Source organism: Pteronotus mesoamericanus, unplaced genomic scaffold, assembly GCF_021234165.1.
Source record: "Pteronotus mesoamericanus isolate MK-2021 breed Mesoamerican mustached bat unplaced genomic scaffold, CSHL_Meso_final contig_74, whole genome shotgun sequence".
NCBI classification, from domain to species: Eukaryota; Metazoa; Chordata; class Mammalia; order Chiroptera; family Mormoopidae; genus Pteronotus; species Pteronotus mesoamericanus.
The window spans coordinates 36,183,447-36,207,361 of NW_026555247.1; the positions used below are offsets into that span (position 1 = coordinate 36,183,447).

Genomic DNA, 23,915 nt, shown 5'->3' on the forward strand with positions numbered 1-23,915 from the left:
CTTCCTCAGGGTCGTCCGGAGCGCGGAGCACGATGGGCAGAAATCCTGCCCTTTGCAGCTTCCAGTCTAGAGCCAGGAACTTCTCAGAACCTTTCCATGCTTCTCATCTGCTCGCGTGAGAACAGTCTTTACAATGACCCCAAAGGCTCTGCAGGATCTGCAGCCCGCCCTCAGCCCTACCTTTCTGACCTCATTACAGGTCACTCCTGTTACCTTAACTGCCCCACACTCTCTCTCATATAGTTTCCCTTTTCTTACTGGCATTTTTATTGCAATTACATTTTTTTTTTCTAATTACATACGCAGCACCAAGGATATGATCTCCATGTATCAGCCTCCCTAATTGTCGACTTACTGACATAGTTCCTTCATATCTTCTGTTTTTCTTACATGGAAATAAATATTACAGATAACTCCAGATCTCTCATCTTCCCATTCCTGCTTCCATTTCCCTCCCCGCCTGTCTAGACGCAGTCATTATTAACTTGGCATATGATCCATAGACAGTTTATAGGTTTGTTGTCCATATAACTGTCCATTCAGAGTATGTGGAGTTGTGTTTGTGTTAAAATGTTTTTCATAAGTGGTAGTATAGTGTATATCACATTCTGCGGCTTGCTGCTTTGCAATTTCAGGTTGATGCGTATGAATCTAGTTTATTCGTCCTAACTGGAGCTCGCTCTCTCTCCCGGCTCAGAACATGTACACCCCAGAGAAGGCCTTTGATCAGCCTTGCTGGGGCCACATGCCGGTTTCCACTGCATCGATCTGTGGGTTCAGCAGGTAGGGTCCTCTGATCGCCCAAGCCTGGAGTACACGCCTGAGTCTGTGCCAGAGGGCCAGTGTCCTTCGTTTGCAGCTCTCACCAGCTTCACGTGCGTCTGAAGGATTGTCACGGGAAGGGACGAGGGGAGAAACGACTTGGAGCAGATAAAGACACATATTTCCACTCAAGTTTCAAACTTGAGCACGGACATCAAACCATCTGGGAGCCCCTTCCTGACTCCTTGGATCCTGCTCCTTGCAAGTGTCATCATGCACTGTATCATAAATGCCCCTCCTTGTCATAGGTGTACTCGTCAGAGCAGAGGCTGGGTCTTGAACCACTGTGCCTCAGGAAATAGAAGGTCCGGCATGACATTGCATGCTTAAAACATTTTTAAGAAGGATTTTACCAGGTGGAACTTTTAACCTCATCCCTGTGAACTGGTCCCTGCCAGGAAACCTTGTGTGGTTGTGGCACGTTTGCATATGCCTTTCAGGCCCATTAAATTCTGGCTCTTTTCACATCTTTCAGTTTATTTGGATGATTTGGCTTTGTTGGGGATTTTCTTTTCTTTATTTAATACTGAAAATTCAAGGGAAGATGAAACTGTTACCATGCAAACTCTGACTCCCTTTGTAAAATCTTGAGTTAGGCCCTGCTGGGCCCTTTTCACCCGACTGTTCCCTTAGCAGCATGTCATCAGGAGAGTATGCTTTATGCATGCGGAATTCTGAGTACCTTCTTAGCATCAGGAGAATTTGGGTTGCAATGGATGGAATGTGGGAACCATTTTCTTTGGAAGTAATCATGATGATGATATTAGCAATCATCATTTATTTAATGCGCCTTCTGTGCCGGGCATGTAGATTCAAGTGTCATCTTGATGTTTGTTGTGTAGTTGAGGACACTGGAGCTTGGAGAGCCCAGTGATCTGCTCGTGTCCTGTCTGCTCCTGAGCGGGGAGCCGGGACGCGAGGCACACGTTGACACCAGAGGCACCCTCCGAAGGACTGTGTTCTGCTGCTTTCTGTAACGAGGAAAGAGAACGCTGGGGTTTGGTAACAGAAGAGGGCATCAAGTCGATCACAGATAAAGCTTTAGTGAAGATAAAGAGCATGAGGGAGAATCAGCCAGATGTTAGAACAGTATTCCCACGGCCTCTGTCGGGAGAGAAAGGGTGTGTGAGTGGGGCGGAAGCCTTGCACAGCGGCCTGAGCTGGCACCACATCGCCCGGATATTGGAGGGAGCGTTTGAGAAATGCAGGTTACCCCGCGCCTACTGTCTCCAGCATGCCCGTTGGTCCTCAGCCCTGGGACTCTGGCCATGGGAGGGGTCATTTCACCAGGAAGGGTTTGAGTATGTGGATAAATATTTAGACATACAGTAAATTTTTCTTGGAATGCCTACATGAAGCAAAGCGCAGTGAATTTTTAAGTATCTCCCTGAACTTTGTGGGAGAGACAACCAAGAAACTTACAGCAGGCAAGGAGTGGAACTTGGTTATTATCAAAGATTGCTGATGGTACTTTTTTTTTTCCCCAGCTGATATAAATCAAAATATATAAGGACTTTCATAGGTTCAGTTTAATATCTATCTCCCAACCCTGTATTTACTCTAAAGTCTTGTATCATTTAGCTCTGAGTTCTCTTATCATGGATGTTTTCAGGAATATAACCTGTAGAGTAGGAGGGGGTTATTGATATCACTAAACTTGATAGGATAGTCTGTACCCTTTGTAATCTGTTTACTCTAACTACCTTCATGCTGGGACACTAGTTTCTGCTTTTATAGCATTCACTTGACTCAGTTCTGTACTAAGTAAATACTCTACTGGTTTCTATTTGGACTAATAGTGCTCTGTGTTCCCAAACGTGACTGTCTAATTTCTATCCATAGAAAGTCGTTATGGATAAATGGATGGAATGATAATGGAACTGTGCTTCTGTGCCCCCAGGTTGCGTCGCAGCGTATTAGCTCAGTGGACCTCTCATGTTGCAGCCTGGAGCACCTGCCGGCCAATCTCTTCTACAGCCAAGACCTCACTCATCTCAACCTAAAACAGAACTTCCTGAGGCAAAATCCCAGTCTGCCAACTGCCAGGGGGCTCAGTGAACTGCAAAGGTGAGCATGCAGCAGTGGATAACTAGAAAAAGGAGTGGTGTCAGCTTCTGGTTGTTTCTTGAATATTCTGACTTAAAAAGCTACAGTGTGTAACTTTCTCTTTCAGAGGGCAGGGTAATAAGACTTTATTGGTGAAGACATTATCAGTTCTTTCTTTGAAATTTTTTCAAGCTTCCTGTCTTTGAAATGAATGATTTATGATATTCATTAAAAGGATGGATTTGTATAAGAAGAACATTTCTCTTTAAATCACTTCTATTTCGTAACCCATCTACAAATGGGTCAGTGAAAAGGTCATGACATTTGGTGTGTTACTTCTGAACTACAGGGGTGTGGAATGATTTCTCTCGGAATTTATGAAAGGTCCAGGTTTTTCCATGAAAAGACATTTCCTTAGAAATTTAAGAAGTAAGGTTTAAATCCATCAACACCATCTAGGTCATCGAGGTGATTAGTGTGCAGACTTCAGGAGTCACATGTTAAGTAAATAGGGTCTCTCCTTTGTCACTAGAGAAAAGGGACTTTATTTGTATATATCTAAAACAGATGTAAGGATTTGCCATATTCGTTTCCTTTTCCTTTTGTGGAGCAATGATCAGTCTTGATTCTGTGATAAATGAAGGCTCTGATACATATATATTTGTTGTAACTACATGAGACTGTAACTGCAGAAGAATATAACTTAAATAAATAACGAATTGTTCATTTGTTCTAAGATGACTGATAGTAATCAGAGATTAAACTATGGTAATTAATCATTGTGATTATGTGTTTATGGTTTTTAACATCCAGGAAGAATAATTCAGTAAGTGTTTAGTATAAAGTTTATGCACATATGTAGGAAAAGGGAAGAGTATTTAATTTATGATTTAATTGGTCTTTTCTGATAATTGTGAATGTTCTTTTGGAACTATCCCAAAACTTGACAAGCAATTATTTCCTAAATGTTAGTTCCAAAGTGGAATCTAAAACCCAATTAGTGAATTTTTAAAATTGTTTTACATCAGGAGCCATTGGTTTTTCTTGCTCTTTTAATGGGCCTTTGCCCATACATTATTTTTCTGCATTATGTATGGGTCATTTGGAAAATGCTGGTTTGTTGGGTAATACAGATATTTCAAATGTTAACACATTTCATTATGCAATTTCAAGAAATCACAGTTGTTAATATCATCACTCATCTCATCAGAAAAATATTTAGGTGTTGGAATGTTGTCAAGCTCACGGTAGAAACAAGTTTTCCAAAATTTTAATTTTCAGTTGAAAGCTGGAAGGCTGTCTTTTGGCAACAATTACTGTCAGTTGTTTTTCCTGAATTGACCTTCTCCTTTCATTGTGGAGAAAATGTCTACCCAATACCCAAGTCTAAATAACAGGTTTGTCAGTTGTTCTTTCAAATAAAAGTGGCATTCCATAAACATAGTGACTCGTTTGGCTCACAGCTCAAATAATCATACAAGTGTTCTCCTTGAATTGATTGCCATCCTTGAGTACACTTTACGTGTACTTCCCACTTTCTCACCCAGAAAATAAAGATATGGACTCACAGGTCGAGGTGTAATATGGATAACGTTCTTGCATCATCAAGGACATTTTTAAGTAAAACTGGTATCACAAATATTTAAAAATCTTTTTGCCGTTGTAGTCTGCTAGAGAAGAAGGCAGCGACAGCTGAGGCAGGTCGGTGCTACGTTGAATTAGTTACATGGGCAGGCAGAACTCCAGTGTGCGTGTTACTATGTTCGAGCATGTCCTGATCATTCCCTGGAGCTGATCGTCCTGATGGAAGGGAAGCACGGCAACGATCTTGAACTTAGGTTTGCATATGCCCTGTGCATTGACAGTGATGTTTACGGACACTACTGTAATAAAGTTACTATGATTTTTTTGTTAAAGGGTCACACTATGATTCAGTCTGTTTTTGAGGGTTGAAATTATTTTGCGATATTTTTGTGTGTTTCACAGCAGGATAGGCTTCTGCCTTTCTGTCATAAAACATCAATAACTTTCATCTCATACTATTGAATCCTGGTGTCTTAGGTCAGAACAAGGCATAGAATTAATCCAAACTAGTGCTCTCATTTCAGGTATGAGGTGCACGGAGATGTGAGGTGCACAGAGATGTGAGGTGCACAGAGATGTTAGGTGCCCAGTTTGGACTTAAGGTTATCTTCTGGGCGGCAGGTAGGGTAATGGGATTAGGAGTGGTTTGAAGAGAGTTTCAACTCTATCCATAATTTTTTTTTTAATTTAGCAGCAAATGTGAAAGAAATTAAAGGCAAGTATGACAAAAAATATTAATATTTATAAAACTGAATCGTTGGTACTTGATCATTCCTATTTTGTATATTATTCTATTTGTATATTTCATAATAATCCAAAAATTAAAACCTAAACTAAAAGAAAATCAGCTCTATGCGGTATGGCTCATTTGGTTGGGCACCACAACGTGAAAGGTTGCTGGTTCGATTCCCAATCAGGGTACATGCCTAGGTTGCCAGTTCAGTCCTCAGTCTGGGTGCATACAAGAGGCAACTGATTGGCATTTCTCTCTCACATCGATGTTTCCCTCCCTCCCTTTCTCCCTACCTTCCCCTCTCTCTAAAAATAAATTTTAAAAAATCTTTTTTTTATTAAAGAATCAAAATGCTTCCGTATTCATGGTGGGGTGTGGGGAATATGATGCTCCCAAAGAGCCAGCATTTGTGGATGAAGTAAGTAGATTCCCAGGTGGATGACTATCCGTGGCCTTGCCTGTGTGTTCTCCCAGAGTCTCCTGGTTAGTCTCCCGTATCTACTGATTTTCCGCCTATACACCTGTTTTCAGCCTGTTCTCCTCCTTCCTCTGCCCTGCCCTCAGCACGCAACCTCGCCCGGCGCTGCTCTCTTCTCACCCCGCCTCCTGCAGGAGCTTTGGAGACCGAGTGTCTGACTGTCGCTTTCCTTCTGCAGTTCATTCTCTCAAGTTTTTCTTGCCTACTGTTTTGTACCTTTCTTGGTTTGGTTTTGTTCTGTGTTTTTAAACATTTAAAAATTTTCCCCATTAAGCTAATAACCTATATAGATTTTTTAAAAATTCAATAAACAAAAAGATGTTATAAGAATAGGTGCAGAAAACTCCAGTCCATCGTTACACCCAGATCCTGCTCCCCAAGGCGACCACCTTTGAGTCTTTTTGCTATTGCCCTCACTCTCCGAACATACTATGTATATACTACTATTTAAATGTTTTTTGTTGTTGGACATTATGTGTTGACTTATTACAGTGGAAGATGGGGCTTGGAAGTCTTAACGTACGTCATACCACCTCTGCCTGCCCCACGCACACAAACTGCTGCTTCCCCTGGGCTCTGTGTGCAGGGACCAAGTTGTGGTTAAGTTGGTGTTGAGGTTTGACATTCTTTTGAACATGGAACTGAGATTCACAGTGAAGGCACTTAAAACGCAGTGTGACATTTTCTTTCTGGTGCTGCTGCTCTTTCCCGTGCGTGCGCTTTCCTTTCGCCCTTGCCTTCCTAAGGCTTTCTGACCGGGCTCTGCGCTCTTCACAGCGCCGCTCTCAGGGATGTGCTTTCCTCGGAGCTGGAGCCAGCACTGCCCTGCCCTTCGGGTCTCTGCGCAGCTGCTGTCGTGGCGTCGCCTTTGTCATTTTCCTAGCAGTTCCCTGCTGTCTCTCCAGTGCTGGACCCCTAGTTTTCCTGTGTCTTCTGACTTTTTTCTTGGTTTACTTCCTCTTTTTAATGGAATGCCTTCTAGGATCTTCCTGAGAAAGGGGATGTGGGAGCAAATTCGTTGGACACTGTATATCTGAAAACAGTTTTCCTTTCACACTTGGTTGAAAATTTGGCTGTCTTCTAGCTAGGAAAGCATGTTTCCTCTGAATTTTGAAGCCAGTGCACCATTGTTTTCTAGCTTCTACGATTGTTATTAAAAAATGCTGTAGTTGCTGTAGGTGACCTGTCTTTTCCCACTCTCTTTTTTTAAACCCGCAAAGATTTTAGGATCTTCTTTCTATGACACTCCTTATTTCAGCCACTGTGAGGAACACTTGATCCGAAAAAACTGTGTCCCTCGGGTCTGGGAAACTTTCTCATGATGTGTTCTGTTGATTTCATCCCTGTTGGTCTTTTCTTTTCTTCCTCTGGATTCCTGTTAGCTGGGATCTCCTTGTTTGTCCTCTGATTTGCTAATTTTCCTCTCTCTTTGTCTTCATGCCCTCCTTACTTCTTGGCAGGTTTCCTCTACTTTGTCTAAACCTTTTTGAGTTACTGCTGTCTTTATTTTTCTAGAGTCTTCCTTGTTTGTTGCAATTTTTTTGTATTTTCCTAACATTTTTTTTTTGTGTGAGTGCATTTTTTTCCTCTTTCTGAGGACATTTTATTTGTTTATTTATGTACTTATTTACTTTCTTCTTGCACTGTCTTGGTTTTTATTTTCCCCCTGTCTAGTTTTATGTTAGAAATTTGAGTTAACCTACTTGGTGATCATTCCCTCTGTTCCTGCTTACTGGTGAGTCACTGAAAAGTGAATTGAGCTTCTCCACCACACAGCTTCCTTGTGTGGGCCATCAGGGGTGAGCCTTGTGGTTTCATTGGGAAACTTCCAAAGACAGTATCTGTGGATCTTCTCCCTAGGGCGTGTCATTTTACCGGAGAGGAATCCTTTGGTCTTCTGCCTGGGCAGTGCATGCCAAGATTCAGGGAGCTGAACAGGGAAGAGAGCTGGAATCTCAAGGCTTAGTGTGTGGATTTCCATTTGATCCCCTTGTTTGCAGAACAGTGTTTTCTACAATGCCTGATGTCTTTGAGCCCAGAATTCTCTGGTTCAGTTTCTTCTGGGGAATAGACTGTCTTGTTTTGGAATTGGGGAGAGGATACAGGTCTAACGCCTCCTTATATAACCTTTTGGAAAGTCTTTCTGTAGAAGCATAACAAAAAAATAGAAAAAGCACACATATGAATATACAATTTGGGTTTACGAAGAGAGCGTATCAGTTGAACCAATACCTGTATTGACAAACAGATCATTACCGCAACAAAGGTTTCCATTTTGTTCCTGTCGCTGTGAGCCTGGGGGAGACAAGCCAGGGGACTTGCTACGTGGGGCCGAGCACCTGGCGAAGCCCTTGTCGTGCTGCCCTTTGGAAGAACAGCTTTACCCAGTTTCTCTTCCACCACATACTACTGAGAGGTTTTTGTCCCCCACCCCTATTATCCAGGAAAGATTTTCCTACTGAGTTTTCGGAGTAGTAAGTGTGCAAGTGTACATGAGCCTGCACAGACATACACACACATTTAATGCTGGGAATCGAAACTCTGTTTTAAAAACTCATACTTCACAGAGCATTAATGTAGTTTTTAGGTTCATACAGTTAGTATGTAGTTTTGAGAACATGCCATTTATCTAATGCTTATTTTTATTTGTATGTTTAAGGGATTAGTGCTAACCTCTTTTATGTTTCACAGGGCAGGGAACATGTTAGAGAGTTCCCAGAGGGTAATTTATTTTTATGTTTTTACCTAAGTCTCAAGGAATGAATATTTAGATTACAGTGTTACGGAAAATATCCGGGGTAACTTTTTCTCTTGACCGCATACCCCTTTTTCTTCCTATTGCAAATTCTCACTTTAAACAAACAAGCTGCTTTCACAGAACATTGAAGCTGGTGTTTGCAGCAGCGTTCTGAACCTGGGAAGATGGCGTGCTGATGCACACACGCAGGTCGGTGGCTCGCGGGCGTTGGGGGGCACCGTCCTTGGAGCTGCGCTGTTGTGCTTCCTTCATAGGCATTGGGGCTGTCAAGTTAGCTTTCAAAATAGAGGAGAGGCAGCGTCAGTAATTTTTGGTAGTTTTAATGGGTTCTTTCCTGATTATGTCACTAATAATTAAAATGCATTGTTTACCCTTCTTTTATTAGTACGTCACTTATATTAACTATCTCCATTTAGATGACCCAGATAGTATTAGTACTTTTGCCATGGAGAATTGTTTTTAATAGAAGTTTCTGTGTAATGTCAACGAAGACAACAACTTTTTGCTGGTTTAAATTCAAGGAATATAACTGTCCTTACAGGTCGCAAATTTATTGTTTTTAATACTGCATCAAAGCAGTGTGGACTTGTACTAAATTATATCAGTGTTTAAACATTTGGCTGTCCTAACAAATTTAACTCTTTTAAACTGATCATTTATTAAAGTGTCATGGCTGGTAATATTGTATTCAAGGTTCCAGAGTTCGTAGGGCTTATAGATCAGAGTTCTTTAATGGTGATATCCAGCACAGTGTGTTCAAAGAACAATGCAGCGGAAAAACTCAAAAGCAGTGTTCAATAGTAAGAATATATATGTCTGCGCTCCTGGGAGCTTTGTCCATTGTATTTGGAAAATTTGCCACTTAAACTGAACTTAAATGTCTTCATTTTAGTTAATTTTCATTTACTCATCATGTCTACCTACCACTTTTAGAGGCAAACCTATATTTTAATAAATATTTGGCAAACTGATAATAATTAAAATATACTTAAATTGCTTAATTCTGTGTGTGTGTTGGAGATTATAAAATAATTACTATCAAAAATTGGTTTTCAGTTGTGCTGATGACTGGTGCTTTCATCCATTAACACAGGAAGTGAATCGGCCTTCCGGCTCCTGCTGTTTGTAAGGGAATTGGTGTCCAGAAACAAAGGCAGCTCAGTTGGAGGGTCCCAGCAAGTTCTAGGAGTGGAGTAATTTTTTTTTTTTTAATAGGAGGATTACTAACTTTAAGTTAGAAATTGATAATTCAAATTACTTGATAAGTCATGTGTCTGTAGAACTAATGTGCTGTTACCATATGTAATTCTGAAATGGGCAATAAAAATAGAAAAGGAAAATGAACCACCATCAACTTTTTTCTTTTTTTACATTCTCCTCTGGATACTGAATTTTGTTGTTGTTTTGTTGTTATTGTCCCCTCACAGTGTCACAATATTTTATGCAGTAGTTTAAAAAGAACCAGTTTTAATAAGGATGTAATGCCTAGGAATAGCAGTGTTGCATCAGCTTTTAAATATTTGAGGTCACATTTAATTTTTGCCTGAGTTACAGTGTAGATACCATAAGGAAAGAGTTGACTTCAGCCTGTCACCTTTATTATTTAACTGTCTTCTGTATTTTATTCTTTAGAGGGCAGAAATTAGTTCTTCCTCAGAGGGAGGACCTGTTGCCAGGTCTTGGCAAATGAACGTAAATATATATGAATGGTGGTGGGAATTCTGTTTTCCAACTCTGGCGTCTTTGCAAAAGGTACCATATTTGTAGCCACTTGTAGAAGGAAGTGAGACTGGTAACTTACTGCTATATTTCTGTTTGGTAGAAGGTAAGATGAGATAGTAAGATGATTTAGAAAACATTACAGAGGGAAAGATTCTTAAGAAAGGATTTCAAGTTGGAAAAGGAGGCATTAACTTAAAAAAAAACAAACAAAAAAACCAAAACCTGTGTGTCTATTCACCATTCTCTATAAACATAACACGTTCACCCTGCAAGGAAGGTGGCATTCCTAACTTTTCATCTGCCAAACCCGGGCTCCACCTGCTGAATCCTATCCACCCTTCAGAGCATATTTGTAATGACTTGTTTCTTGAAGCTTTTGGTTACTTCACCTCCATGTGACCTTTTTCTGTTCTGAATTGTCAGCTTTCTTTGTACCTAATGTACTTAATGAACATTTGTTGAATTAAATTGATGGTTTTTTCACCACTAACGATAATCAAAAGGATGTGATCCATGTAGAAGAGAACATCCAAAAATGCTTTGAACAGTGGAATCTTTTCATGTATTTAGTGCTCAAGGTGACTATTTTAAGGGGACAGTAGTCATTTAGAATGATTGCTGAGCAATTACATTACGTATTATGGCACCCTAGAGATCAATTTCAAGGAATTTAGGATTTAGTGTGTGATTGTGTCTTACAGGCTATGGTGTAAAATTAGTATAATGTAACCTAAAATAAGGTAAAGATTACCTTTGGATCAAGGAGAGAGTGAATTAAACACTTGGTAGAAAGAAGTGATTTGCGCTCTGATTAGGTGTGAACTTTGTTTTAGCTGAAGAGAGTAAGGGAGATGGGGAGGGGCGTGGAGTTTTCAGATGGGAGGAGAGTGGGAGTGGAGGAATTAGGTTGAGTTGGGTGTGCGAGTATGTGGGTGTAGCAGAATGAAAGTTATGAAGAAGTGAGTCCTGAGACACTCATAATTATGCCTGGCATTTATTAAGTACCTTTCTTCTTAGAAAGCTTGAATTTTTACACTTTAATCCCCATGGAGTGGAAAACAAATGACCTTATTTCCTACTCTGTTCTCTCGGGGATCCGGCATTCCAGAACTGCAGTTACTCATGTTAATTACTTATCCTTACCAGAAGTTCACATTTCCAGGTTTCTATAGAGAGATTTTAATTTTTGTTTTTATCAGTAATTACTGAAAACTCACTTTAAAGGGAAATAGTGATACATTAACATACAGATCAGGACTAGCAGGCTGAAATGTTTTTGCAGCTCATGTGTCAGACTCAAACTGCAGTACTTAGAACAATTTTAGCTTCTTTGACGATGCTCTGCCATATAAAAAATTACAAGCAAAGAAGAGCAGCCAACTGCTAAAGAACACGTATAAGCCCAGGTGTTAAAGAAGAAACATGCAGGACAAGTGCTTCTTGTCAGTCGCGAGAACCTTGGGGAGGCGAGACCACTGCTGGGGTTGGGGGTGCCTGCCAAATGTTTAAGGAATTTCACGGGCTGCATGATGTGCCCTTCTCCCACGCTGGAAGTTCCTTTCTGATACAGCTTTGCTTTCAGATGGAGTTTTGATCCTCTTGGGAAGCTTTCCATTTCACACAATTTCCATTTTCCTTCTCGGAGCATTTGATCAAAGGAAAGCCTTTACTTGGTGCTTGGGGCAATGAGATTGTGTAGCCTTTGGTCCTCTCCTTGGCGGCTCCTAACCTCATTTCTGGCAATAATGGCCTATTTTCTTCTTCCCTCGGATAGTGCACTTAGAAGGGGGTGCTCGGAAAGAGACAAAAGATTTATTTATCAGTGAGACTGTACTAAATTACAGTTTGCCCTATTGACTTCTTGGGGTCCTTTAAGCTGTTCTGTAACATTTTTTTTCTTCTTAAATAAGTGGTGAGGGATCTTCAGAAGCCTTGGCTTAGTTCCAGTGAGGTTATTGTATTCTGGCCAGTCCCATTCTTCTGTTTGTTTTAGTCGAGCTCTTTGCTGTACTCTCTAAGCTTTAACTTAACTGCAAGAGATTAATGTTAAACATAGTATTTGTAGATGTTTGCTGTTTTGCATGGTAACCAACTTTTCCCTCTGCGTAGGTTTTAGGGGACAGTGATAAGTGTGCACTGAGAGGGCCAGCAGATGCTTATTTTGTCGCTGTTGACGGCACAGTGTCATGGATCTTGGGAACATGGTTAATACCATTGCTGATGACTTCTGAAATAACTCTTTGGCTGCCAGTGTGGAAAGCAGCAATGCTCCTCTCTCTCCCTTTCTCCTCTGCCTCGGGTCAGACAGCTAACTCTGCAGCTCCTCTGACAACTACATGTGTAACTTCTGAAAATGAAAGGCCCCCCAAGCGTTTCTGTGTTTCCTAAGAGTGCCTGTCATTTTGATGTCACTCACCATGCTCTTCATAAGAACCGAGCTTTGAGCGGGAGGAGTCTCATGCCTGTTGTCCTTTCCCATGGGTAGGTTAGGACCATGGTGCTCTAGCTGGCCGTTTGCCTGGCTGATCTCTAGAGCAGGGCACACCCATCCCTCCCTGGTGATGTCTTTGGGACAGATAATTAACAAGAGAACCTGAGGGAAATCTGACTTTCCAAATAGTTCTTAAAATTGTCTGCCAGAATGCAAACTTTCACCCTATGTAGAGAGGAATGTGCATGCAAAAGCGTGTGTGCATGCATGTGTAGGAAATACAACAAGGGAAGAGGAGGTGTTGTTTGATTTATATGATCTACAAATCCATGCATCCTAGGAAAGATTATTTCACTCCCCATTCAGAAATTTTCACCGGTAAATAGCAGTGTCTTCATCTGTAATTTGAGGTGCTCTCTGAATAGTTTTTAAGCACCCTTTACAACCAAGGAGTTCTTTGCTTAACAATATGGTTTGGTTACTGTTTCCCATGTACATTAGTTTTTGCCCTCCAAATCAGTGTGGCTGACCATATGGCTCATGAACATCGCCTCTACCTGGGATGTTTCGGAATCCAAGGTTCTCAGTGTTCACCTGAGACCTGCTGAATCTGAGCCTCCGGTGTGAGGGCCCGGGGGTCTGCATTGTTAACTGCATGCTCAAGTTTGAGAAACACTCCACCCTCTTCTCTTTGAATGCTCTCTTCTGATCCCCATCTGCCTGTCGAACTCTGCTCATATCCTTAGATAAAAGTGAGTTTTCTCTTCTGGAAGCACTCATGATATTTTTTTTCCCCAATAAGTTTCATCTTCTGCTTTATATTATAGCAGCTTTGCCCCCAAACTGTTTCAAGTTCTCAGAGGGTGGAAACCATGCCCAGTTCATATTTGCGTGATTCACACACCTTTGTGTACAACAAGAACTCAGAAAATGTTTGGCAAGTGAAGGTTCAGTCCTAGGATCAGACATTTTTACTCCTAGTAACATTTTGGGTGTTGAACATTTACTGTTTAACTACCAGATAAGCCTGGTCCATTTCGTGATATGAGCTTAAGCTACTTATAACACATTTTCACAATATAATTATTCTCCTGGCGTTAGCTTATGTCCACTTTCCCCTTTGATGATATAATATCCTTGATAGAGATGATGTTGTCCAGTTTTCATTTGCTATATGTCCTTGTATGACTCAGCTGGGATTTTATCCAGATGCATCTCCCTTGCTTTGAAGAGTGGAAATAGTGACCTGTTTTCTTCCTTTTACAGAAATCTACTTTTTTACATTTTTGTCATTTGTCCTGCCAGTGTGGTGGTTAATATTAAACATTTCTTGAATAGTATTGCAAATAAATTGGCCAACTATGGCAGATCTTTTGGTGAGAAAATTTTAAAAACATAGTCATGGATAAAATGAATAAGGAATCCATTTCGTAAGAGAGAGATGTTTGACTGTAACATGATAACATATTTCTTACTTGTCTTTTTGACCATTATATTGCCAGTTTACCAAAGAGGCAAGAATGTGACATTTATGCTGCTTACGATGCCTTGTTTTCATGAATCATGCAGGGTTACTGTGCATGTAAAGACTGCTATTTGCACATCATTGCTGTCTTAATGATTTGGAGTGGCTTTCTATATAACAGATTGGGTTGGCCAAAAAGTCCATTTAGGTTTTTTCCATAAAATAACATGCATTTTTTATTTTCACCAATAACTTTATTGATTTGGATACTTTGAGTATGTCGGCTTCCTCGCACATGGTATAACATTGATTGTTCTCAATTACTGTCTCGATTTGATCGCTATCAATTTCATCTGGTCTACCTGACCGTGGAGCGTCATCCAGCGAGAAATCTCAGCATGAAACTTTACAAACCGCTTTTGACACATTGGAACTGCCACAGAACCTTCTCCATACACTGCACAAATCTTTTTGTGTGCTTCAGTTGCATTTTTACCTTTCTTGAAATAATAAAGCATAATATGCTGAAAATGTGTTTTTCTTCCATTTTCAATATTAAAATGGCTACACCAATTTTGACTTTTTTTTTTTTTTTAAATAAACGCTGATAGGATAGCTGTTACCATACAGTTTAACAAAATTGTTTTGCATGATGTTAAAGACAACTAAGTGCTTCTAGAGCCATCTTACGGAAAAAACCAAAGGAACTTTTCGGCCACCCCAACCAATACTTAACTTGATTCATGGGAACCTGCACCTGCACGCCCCTTCCCCTCCCCTGCAGCGACTGTTGTGTTCCATAGAACTAATTTAGCCTACGATCTGGCACAACTAGGGAACCAATAAGTGCCTCCTGTTGGAATTATTTCAAAAGAAAGATTAAGATAAAATTTGCTCTCTTTTGGGTACGCTTTCATTTGCCTTTACAGTAATATGTCAATTGTAATTACTGCCAACACCAAGTGTCTTCTATTTCCTTGATTATTATTTTGGAAAAATGACATCTATCAATTGTAGCTTTGGTATACTTATTCTGCATTTTAACATCTGCAGCAATTAAAATTTTGCTCAACCCCTTTTGTGGCTTTAAATTTTCATTTTTATCCAAGTAAAATATGCATGTATTTATTTTTGTTTCTTTAGTCATATGAGAAGGTTTTGTGCTTATTTTGCTTGTATGGAGAGTCATTTATGGTGGTTAGGCTTAAGATGGGATGGTTTCTGTTTATTCTGGCTCCAGTGTTGAGAAGCTGGGCATGTGCCACGTTAGCATTTGTGTGGGCTGAACCTCCCAGAAGACCCTGGCAGGTGCTCACTGGGAAAGAGGCTGGTGGATGGCTCAGCCCTTGGAGCAGAACGGCGTACATCAGTTCCTGTGGATACATTTCAGAAGTCGTAAAGGGACAGCGGGGAAAATGCTGCCCCAAGAAACAGAGAAGTCAATGAGGAGAGTTCAGTCCCAGGGCAGTGCGGTTCAGGAGCGTGGCGAGCAGTATGAGAGCTGAAGGGAGTTGAGTCATGCTTTCTGAGGCGTAGGTGTTCCCAGCAGTTCTGAGGCAGACCCGGCATTGAAATGGTTCTCGTGCCACTGCAACCACAGGCATGTCCAAGAGGAACAGAGGGCAAAAGATATTCTTTTTTCCTTCTGCATCCATGAGAGAGACTTTTAAGTCTGGCGCAATCGTTTTTGCTTCCTTACGTAACTCTTATAGCCATATATGTTGCCCTATATCATACCGGGACTGGGACAAAACTATTAAAACACGGCTGCAGGACTAAGTTCCCAAACCAGTATAGTTCCACATTAAAGGAAATCAGAATTTTGAGGAGTGTGTGTGGAAGAGAAATCAAGCCAGTTACTGATGACTCTTTCACTCATTGACTTAACTAATGCACTTGAGAGTAAGTGCATTCAATGCACATTTTTAAAAGTACTGTGATACCCGTCCGAGGATTTGTCTTTCTAAAAATAAAAAGCATTACTCTGTCAAACTAATCATTTTATTAAAACATTTTACCGGTTCCAAACCACAAAGTGGGCTCCTAGGAAGAACAAAAACACAGGCACGTGATTTTTATAAATTCTCTTGGAAGAAAAGGAAAGAGAAACAAAAAGTAAATGTAACTTGTTTTTACCCAAACTTTTTCTTTGTCTCTTTTATTTGAACAGCACCAAGCTTTCTCTTTTTGTTCTCTCTTCCGCCACTGTTAAATTGAATGGATTTTGTAAAGGATGCTTTATGTAGTAAATGGTGTTAGAATAATCAGCTACCAGAAGAAAATAATTAGACTTCTACCTACCATTCTGTATAAAAGTAAATGTCAAGTGAAATAAAGATCTAAAAGTAAAAAATACATAAATATTAGAAGGAAATATAGGAGAAAATTGGTACCAGTTTGAGATTAGGAATAAGAGGACCTTCTCAAGCAAGGTGAAAAACATAGACTCCATAAAGAAAAAGATTGACCAATTGTAGCAAATAAATATTAGTATGTGGCAAAAATCACTACTAACAGTGGGAAGAACGAAACAGTGAGCCGGGAGAGTCATGTGACACAGAGCAGAGGACTCTGCGTGTGGCACATGGGATTTTGAAGAAGATGAACTTCACTGAGAAATACAGATTGAAATGGCCCGAGACCTGCCACCTTCTGTCCGTCAGATGAGCAGCCACGGGACGGGTGGTAAATGAAATGCCAGGCAATTCTGGTAGCATGGAAGGAAACCCTCGCCTACATTTCTGCAGCTTTTTAAAGCATGTGTTAAAATTTAAATTGTACATGCTCTTCGGTCAGTCAGTTATGCTTTTAGAAATACAGGTTCACAGTCCCTCATCCCAAACTCTTGAGGCCATTTGTGTTTCAGAATTGAGAGATTTACATGTTACTGAAGACAACACGGTGCTTATACTGTGCTTTATGTAGCACCTCTGGCAGAGTTTGGGACAGTGCTCCGTAAGCAAACACGTTCATATTTGCAAAGAGAAAAAAATGAATGTTTACATCTGCCCAATCAGCTTTTTGTCACCATGTGAATCAATGCAAGATCTTTGATTCAGAATTATGGATGAGGCATTGGGCACTCATATATTGCGAAATAAAATCATTGCTGCACAAATAGATATGCTGAATTATTTCTAACAGCATAAAAACTAGGAGCACTCCTAATGTCAGTGTGGAAGGATGGAATAAATTGTGCTACATTTGTATTCTGTGTATTATGCAGCTGTCAAAGAGTGAGTGAGATTTTTATGTCCTGACAGAAAGATGCGTTGTTGGTATTCAATGAGAAAACAAGTTATAGAAGAAGTGTGTGTGGGTGTGGCCCCACTCAAAAAATAGGGAGGGAGGTTATCTCCTATTTATGCATGTCTATGTTTTAGAAGGAGGAAAATCTTTGGAAGGAGGTGTATACCACGCTCTTGTCACTGGTTATCTGAGGGGGAGGGGCTTTGGAAGGAAGCTGGAGAGACTTAACATTTTCTTTATATGCTTCTATAGTTTGGTTTATTAGAATGAGGATGTGATGTTTTGGTGATCAAATAGAAGCGACCTTCCTCTTCAAGTACAGCGAGTGTCACAGGGCACTGGCAGCTGGTTACACTCCGCAGGGGCGCAGTCACTGGGAGCCACTGTTAGGGAGCCTGCCTCTCCTGATCCATGGAAAGCAGAGGACTAAGCCCAGAGCGAGGCCTCCGACTCCAGGAGGTCCTTCATCCCTTCCTATTGAAGCATGATGATTTCCAACGTGTATTAGCATGTCCCCTGGGTGGGGGGTGGGGGACAGGACTTATTTGAAACAGAAATCCAATCACCCAGGGAATCTTCTTTTAATTGACCCACTTGTAGTGAATGATAACTCTAGAAAATAGGTTTTTTTTCCTCTAACTGATGGAGTAAAACAAGTATGGTTTCCTCTTCATGAGTGTAATGTCTTAACACTCATTTTGAGCACACTTGAAATGTGTTTTAAAAAGAACTACTTCCATGGTTTTGTTACTTTATTTTACTAGTATATCCTTAATTCCTGGAAAGAAAATCTCAAAAGATTTAGATGGGTCTAAAAGCCAATTAGTATTATGTTTCCAAATAGTCATGATGCTATCTTTACTTCGGTTTGTGTCCCAGATATATACAGGTATATAACCATTCCCTTAGCTCAAGATGCAGTGAGAATTTGGTACATAAATTTTTGAGTGTGGGTAGATTGAGTGGATAAATGCGGAGAAAGGAGAGAAGATGAAACACTTCTGTGATCCTGATAAAAGGAGCCCAGGAGGGGGAGGTATATGAGGATTGGCAGCCTTTGTGTGTGTGTTTGTTTTTCCTAAATTTGATATCATAGAACCTTTGCTTTTTCTCTGCTGCCCTGGATAACATGGTTCCTCTTCATTTTCTAAGTAAGTTGTTGAGGTTTTTTTTGTTTGTTTGTTGTTTGGATTTTTTTTTTTTTTTCGCCAGAATGAAACAAACTTGTAGAGCTGTGGCTGATATGTTTTAAAAATCTATGTATATATCTTCCTACTAAAGATAGGAAAATCAGACGCATCAATGGGCTGCATTTTAACCTTTTGATTCAGTGTGAGAAGTTAAGCACTCTTCCCTTTCGTAGCATTAAATAATTTGCTCAAGGGAGTAGTTTGGAATATTATACGTGGAAATTTAGTGACTGAAGGAAAAAAAATCCACTTAAAACGAAGTGAAGAGTATAAAATACATTAACATGGTATGGTATACTGCTGTCTAGATTAAAAGGGAAGCCAGACAAGGGCAGGGGCAAAACTGATGGTTGCTCTATTCCCTTATTGGCAGTTTTAAGGTGTTTGCTATTCCTGCTTGGCTGTTAATTAGTTTTGGTTGTGAAATTGGAGAAAGAAAGGAAAAGGTAAGAACATTAACGAATCAAACCCCTGGATAGTTTAGCACACCTCGTGTCTAGATACAGTATCACTGTTACTATACTTTTTTATAATATAAAGACAGTAAGAAATGCAGATGAAAGAAATGTCATCCAATGGGCCAAGCAGTGATTCTATTGGCTCTATTCTACCATCTTTGCTCATCTGCACGTTTGACCTTCTGTCACCTGAAGGCTCCCACCCTTTGTCAATAATCATGCACTTTATTACATTCCCCTTGGCATAACTAATTGTGACCATACACAACTAGAGTTTTCTGTCTGTGTAGATGATAAGGGTGTTTAGTTGATTGTACTTTTCAGTGACACTTGGTATTAAAAACAGAAGTGCGCCTTGGAACTCCGGATTTAGTCAGACCTGAGTTCTAACGGCACACACAGTGCCCACTGCTGCTGGCCAATGTAATGCTGTACTGTGTGCGTCACTTCATTTTAGGGGAAGAGCACACTGTGTTAGACTCTGCATAAATGTTAACTTGGTTTCTTTTCCCTACTCAGAGCTCTGTTACAGAACAATACCTGATTGCATTACACTCTTTAATTAGATGTAATAAAAGAAGAGCAGGCAGGAGGAGAAGCAGTATGCATGTTGAAAAGCAGTATATTCACGTTGTATGCAGTAGTCACACAATTTCTCTGAGCCTGATTTTCTAACCTGTGAGCTTGTGACATGAAAGAAAATGATTGCAAAACCCCCTTCTATTCTCACTTTCGATAACCCTGAGAAATAAGGACAATAAATATCCACTTCAAGTAACTCTCTTTAGCCTTGGGACTGTGTGTTCATATACATGTGTAACAGATTTTTTTAAAAAAACAAACCACAGTGTCTTGTTCTTTCAGTTTCTAAAGCATCAAAAGTAACCATCCCTTGTTATTGCTAAATTGACCACTGTCGCTATTACAATCGTCATTAAAATACTTTTCGTTAATCTGAAATTTGGTGATACTCTGATTCTGCTCTGTTTACCTACATTGAACAACAATGAGGAAATATCTGTACTCTGAGTGAATATAATGTAACTTCATTTGAAGGATTTAATTTTAAGGATTAAGAATTGTAGTGTTAAAATATTTTAAAGTATTTCACCAAATAGGTATATTTTAAAGCCATCCAGTTTTATTTTAGAATCGGGGTCCGTGCACAGTTGATCTGGTTCACCTGTTTGCGTGGCAGAGTCAAAAATCTTTTCTCTTTTTAGGAGATGTAAGGATTTCTAGTCTTTTCTTCCAGGAGTGCATTGTCACCCTGCTCACTCCTCTGCATTCTTCTTGAAGGAAGGTAAAGAAGGAAAAGTCTTCCACTCCTCATTTGCATCTCTTATCTCACCCTCAACTTCAACTTTGCCTCCAGGTATTTTTTTAAGACCTGAGGGAAGAAGGTTCTAGGCAGACCTTCCCTCTTATCTTTCTCTGAATTGGCGGATGCCTGTCATCTGACTGCTTTCCTTATCTATTAAGAAAAAGTAGGACTCTAAGGTCGCTAAGGGTTAGAGTTTTCAAAACAGATGAGTTTTAATGTGTTCTGATCAAGGACTTGAGTTCTCAAGAAACAATCGTGCTTTGTTTGCTAAACAAGTCTGCTGAACACTGTGTTCTTTTCTGGAAAGAGTTTGGGGGATGGGCTGCACAAGAAGGAATATGAGGGAGACAGAGAATGTGGTGAGGAGTGAGAGAAATTTAAGATACCACGTTTAAATCAGAATCAGCTCTTAAAATATACAGGTCTAGGGCAAGAATATAAATGGAGGCTCTGTACCATATATCTAAATATTTAAGTTATAATCAAGCCAACAAACCATTAAATAAAATATACCCCCCTACCTTCACAAATATACTTTTTTGATGACTTGTGTGGAAGAGAAAGAAACTTTTCTCTACCCTCAAGGTTCTTACAGCTAGTCTAATCAAATAAAAACAAGACAGAGTAGCAAGAGAAAATAACCAAATTTAATACGCATGTATGTATGGGGACCCAGTATGCACAAGAGTTTTGGAGAAAGAAAAAAAATAGGTACATGGGACATCTTGAGGTAGGAATGAGGTAGGGTTCCTTGGAGGCTTCAAAGAGTCATCGCAGGATGAGAAGAAGAGCAGATGCTTAGGAAGTCGGAGTTCGTCCTGTTCCACAGACAGGTCAAAAGATGTTATCATTGATGTTCTCTCATTGTGAGCAAGGCCTCTAATTCATGTTCTTCCAGGTCGTTAAGGAAGGGGTAGAACAATCTGCATAACTCAGAGGCACATTTGGGGTGACTTGTCCTAAAGCCCCACGTCTCCAAGCATAGACCCAATTTAAAATCCTCAGATCCCTGGGGATTCTGCACTGATGCGGCAGCGTGGGGAGCGCTGGCCCCGGCTCTAGCTCCATCCTCCCCACCGCCGCTGTGGTGTGGGCACGGAGCCCGCGCTTCCATTCTCTGTCCCCTCACAGGGTCTGTTAAGGGGTGGGGGTTGGGGGTGGGACGGGCTCAGGGAAGAGGCCCTCACAAGCCCTTTAAGAAGATTTGGTGTCATTTGGGTTGGATGTTCCGGTGTCCTGCTCACTGTTGTTACGGAGAGAATGCTTTTCCAATGGAAATGCAGTGGAAGCCATGTCATTTTAAATTTTCTGGTAGCCACATCCAAAAAAGAAAGAAAAAAAAGCAGGTGAAATTGATTTTAATAATATGTCACTTAATTCAATATGTCAAAATGATCAGTTCTAACAACCTAGAGTTTACATTCTTTTTGTACTCAGTCTTTGAAAATCAGTGTTTATTTTATATTTAGCGAACATCCCAATTTGGACTAGCCCCACTTCAGGTAAGCAGCGGCTCCTAATGCCCATGGTACCTACTGGACAGAGCAGATTTAGGGGCAGGGGGCTCAGACTCTGCCCCTGCAGGCAGCTTTTGTTCTTGAATTGCTGCAAAGAATAATTACATTTCTTTACATTTAAAGCTGGTGGCCATTGTAAAATACAAAAGATATATACATCAAATGAGTAGACAGTACTTGTTCAGGGTTTGCTGTTTATTCTCCTCTCCCACTTAAGCTGGTCAACTGCCTTTTACTCTTGTAACTCACTGCTTTCCTTTGCTCTCAGGAGTGGTGTGATCCTAGTAAATCTGTTTGTATAGATGAATATACCTCCGCTCCCGCCCCCCTTGTTACCAGATACTTTTCCCAAAGTCTGTGCTTCCATTTCTCGTCTGGATGAATTACTGGAGTTGTAATCCTTCCGTTCTTCACTTTGTGGAAAGTCTTTGTACTTGTAGACATAAGAAACATCCATACCTGTAGAGAATTTTTGTTAAGAGTTTATTTGAGCCAAATTGATGGCAGTGCCGGGAAGCAAAGATCTAAGATGCTCTGGAGAAGAACACTTTGCAGTTTCTTTCGTGCGTAAGGAGGGAACTGAAAGCAGATAACCTGAGGGTGGGAGAGAGGAAGGTAGGGGTTGGATCACAGGCTAGTTACCAGTATTACGTACTCTCTTGAGGGTGGCTAGGTTTCTGAGGGGTCTGAAAAATGGGCATGTCAGTGGGTGTTAACCTAGATGGTCACATACAGTGGGCGGGGCTTGCTTAAGGCAGAGATCAACCTTCACGGAAGAAGTCATATTCCTGGGGCATGAGCACCCACTGTGACCTGCCCAGTTAGGAATGGACATTCAGATCGCCCTGTGAGCCTGCTTCCTGTAGAACTCCTCCTTCATCCACATACTGCATTGTTTTGGGTGATGTCTAGTGTCTTCCCTTCCTTGGAGAACTTTTTTTAAAAGTTCAGTTTAATTTCATGCATATTTTAAAACTGGCCAGTTCTACCAAGTGAGGAAACATATCTAGAAAGTAGGATACTCTTTTCATTTGGACTGTAACAGCAGTTTCATCTCTTTCAGGACAGAGTTGCCAGACTTAGGAAAAACCAGCACCCAGTTAAACTTGAGTTTCAGGATAACAACAGATAATTTTTTATTTTATTATTTTAATATATAATAACAACAGATTTTTTTTATTTTATGTTTTTTAGTATAAGTATGTCCTGTGCCATATTTGGGATGTACTTACACTAAAAAATTTTCTTAGATTTTGGAAATTCAAATTTAAGTGGATGTGTAATATTTTATCTGGTAACTCTATTTCAGAACTGCTTTAACTTCTCAAAAATTGAGGCCCCTAAGCAGCTTTTATTTAAGTAGCAAATCTATTTATATTTACTGTATCAGAAATTTAAACTGCGAAATATTTTAATATATATTAATTTCATTTAGAAAAATAATAAATCCATTCTTGTTAACCTAAATATATTTATGAAAAACAACTATTTTATAAAACAAAAGACTGGAAGAAGAGTGTCGTTTTATATTTTTACAAATCTTTTAGTGTCTGGCATATTAGAAGATAGATTTTTACGTCTGTTTCTGTAGCCAAGGTATGGTATCACAAAGGCAGATTCTGTCTAGAAATCGCCACTGGACACTTAGATGAAAATGAGAGTGACAAAAGGCAAATAGCATCTTAGTACTGTTAAAAAATAATTTTGGACTCAGGAATCTCCTATAAAGTTTTTAGGGACCTCTCCTGGGGTCCCGCAACAAGACTTTGAGAACCGCTCCATTAGGAACAGTGGACTTTACAATCCTGACCTGTGTTGCCTAGATCATAGACAATCAGAATAGAGGATAAGCATTCTTTGTTTTAGGAAAACCTAATGAATCAAATTGTAAAATATAAAACAAATTAAAAAACAATTATTCAGATTCAGCAGTAATTCTTACGGGTCCCCCCCCCCTTTAAAATACTATGAGGTCTATACTTTGCCATCCAAGAAAATGGCTATTATAAAAAATCAAGGCACATAGTCAGCTTTCTGTTTAAAATAAACTATGTAGCTATTTACAGCAAAGCTTAACACTTTTTATTATAGAATTTCACAAATAGGTCACATGACAGTTTCTTTAAAATGCTGATTGA

At 40.0% G+C, this 23,915-nt stretch overlaps 1 protein-coding gene across 1 annotated transcript in view; it reads left to right on the top strand.

Annotated features, from left to right (window-relative positions):
- Positions 1-23,915, top strand: part of PHLPP1 (PH domain and leucine rich repeat protein phosphatase 1) — a 174,039-nt gene that overhangs the window by 105,637 nt on the left and 44,487 nt on the right. Inside the window, exon 5 of the mRNA XM_054583763.1 lies at positions 2,723-2,889. Coding sequence (XP_054439738.1) covers positions 2,723-2,889 — 167 coding nt within the window. The remainder of the gene's footprint in view (positions 1-2,722; positions 2,890-23,915) is intronic.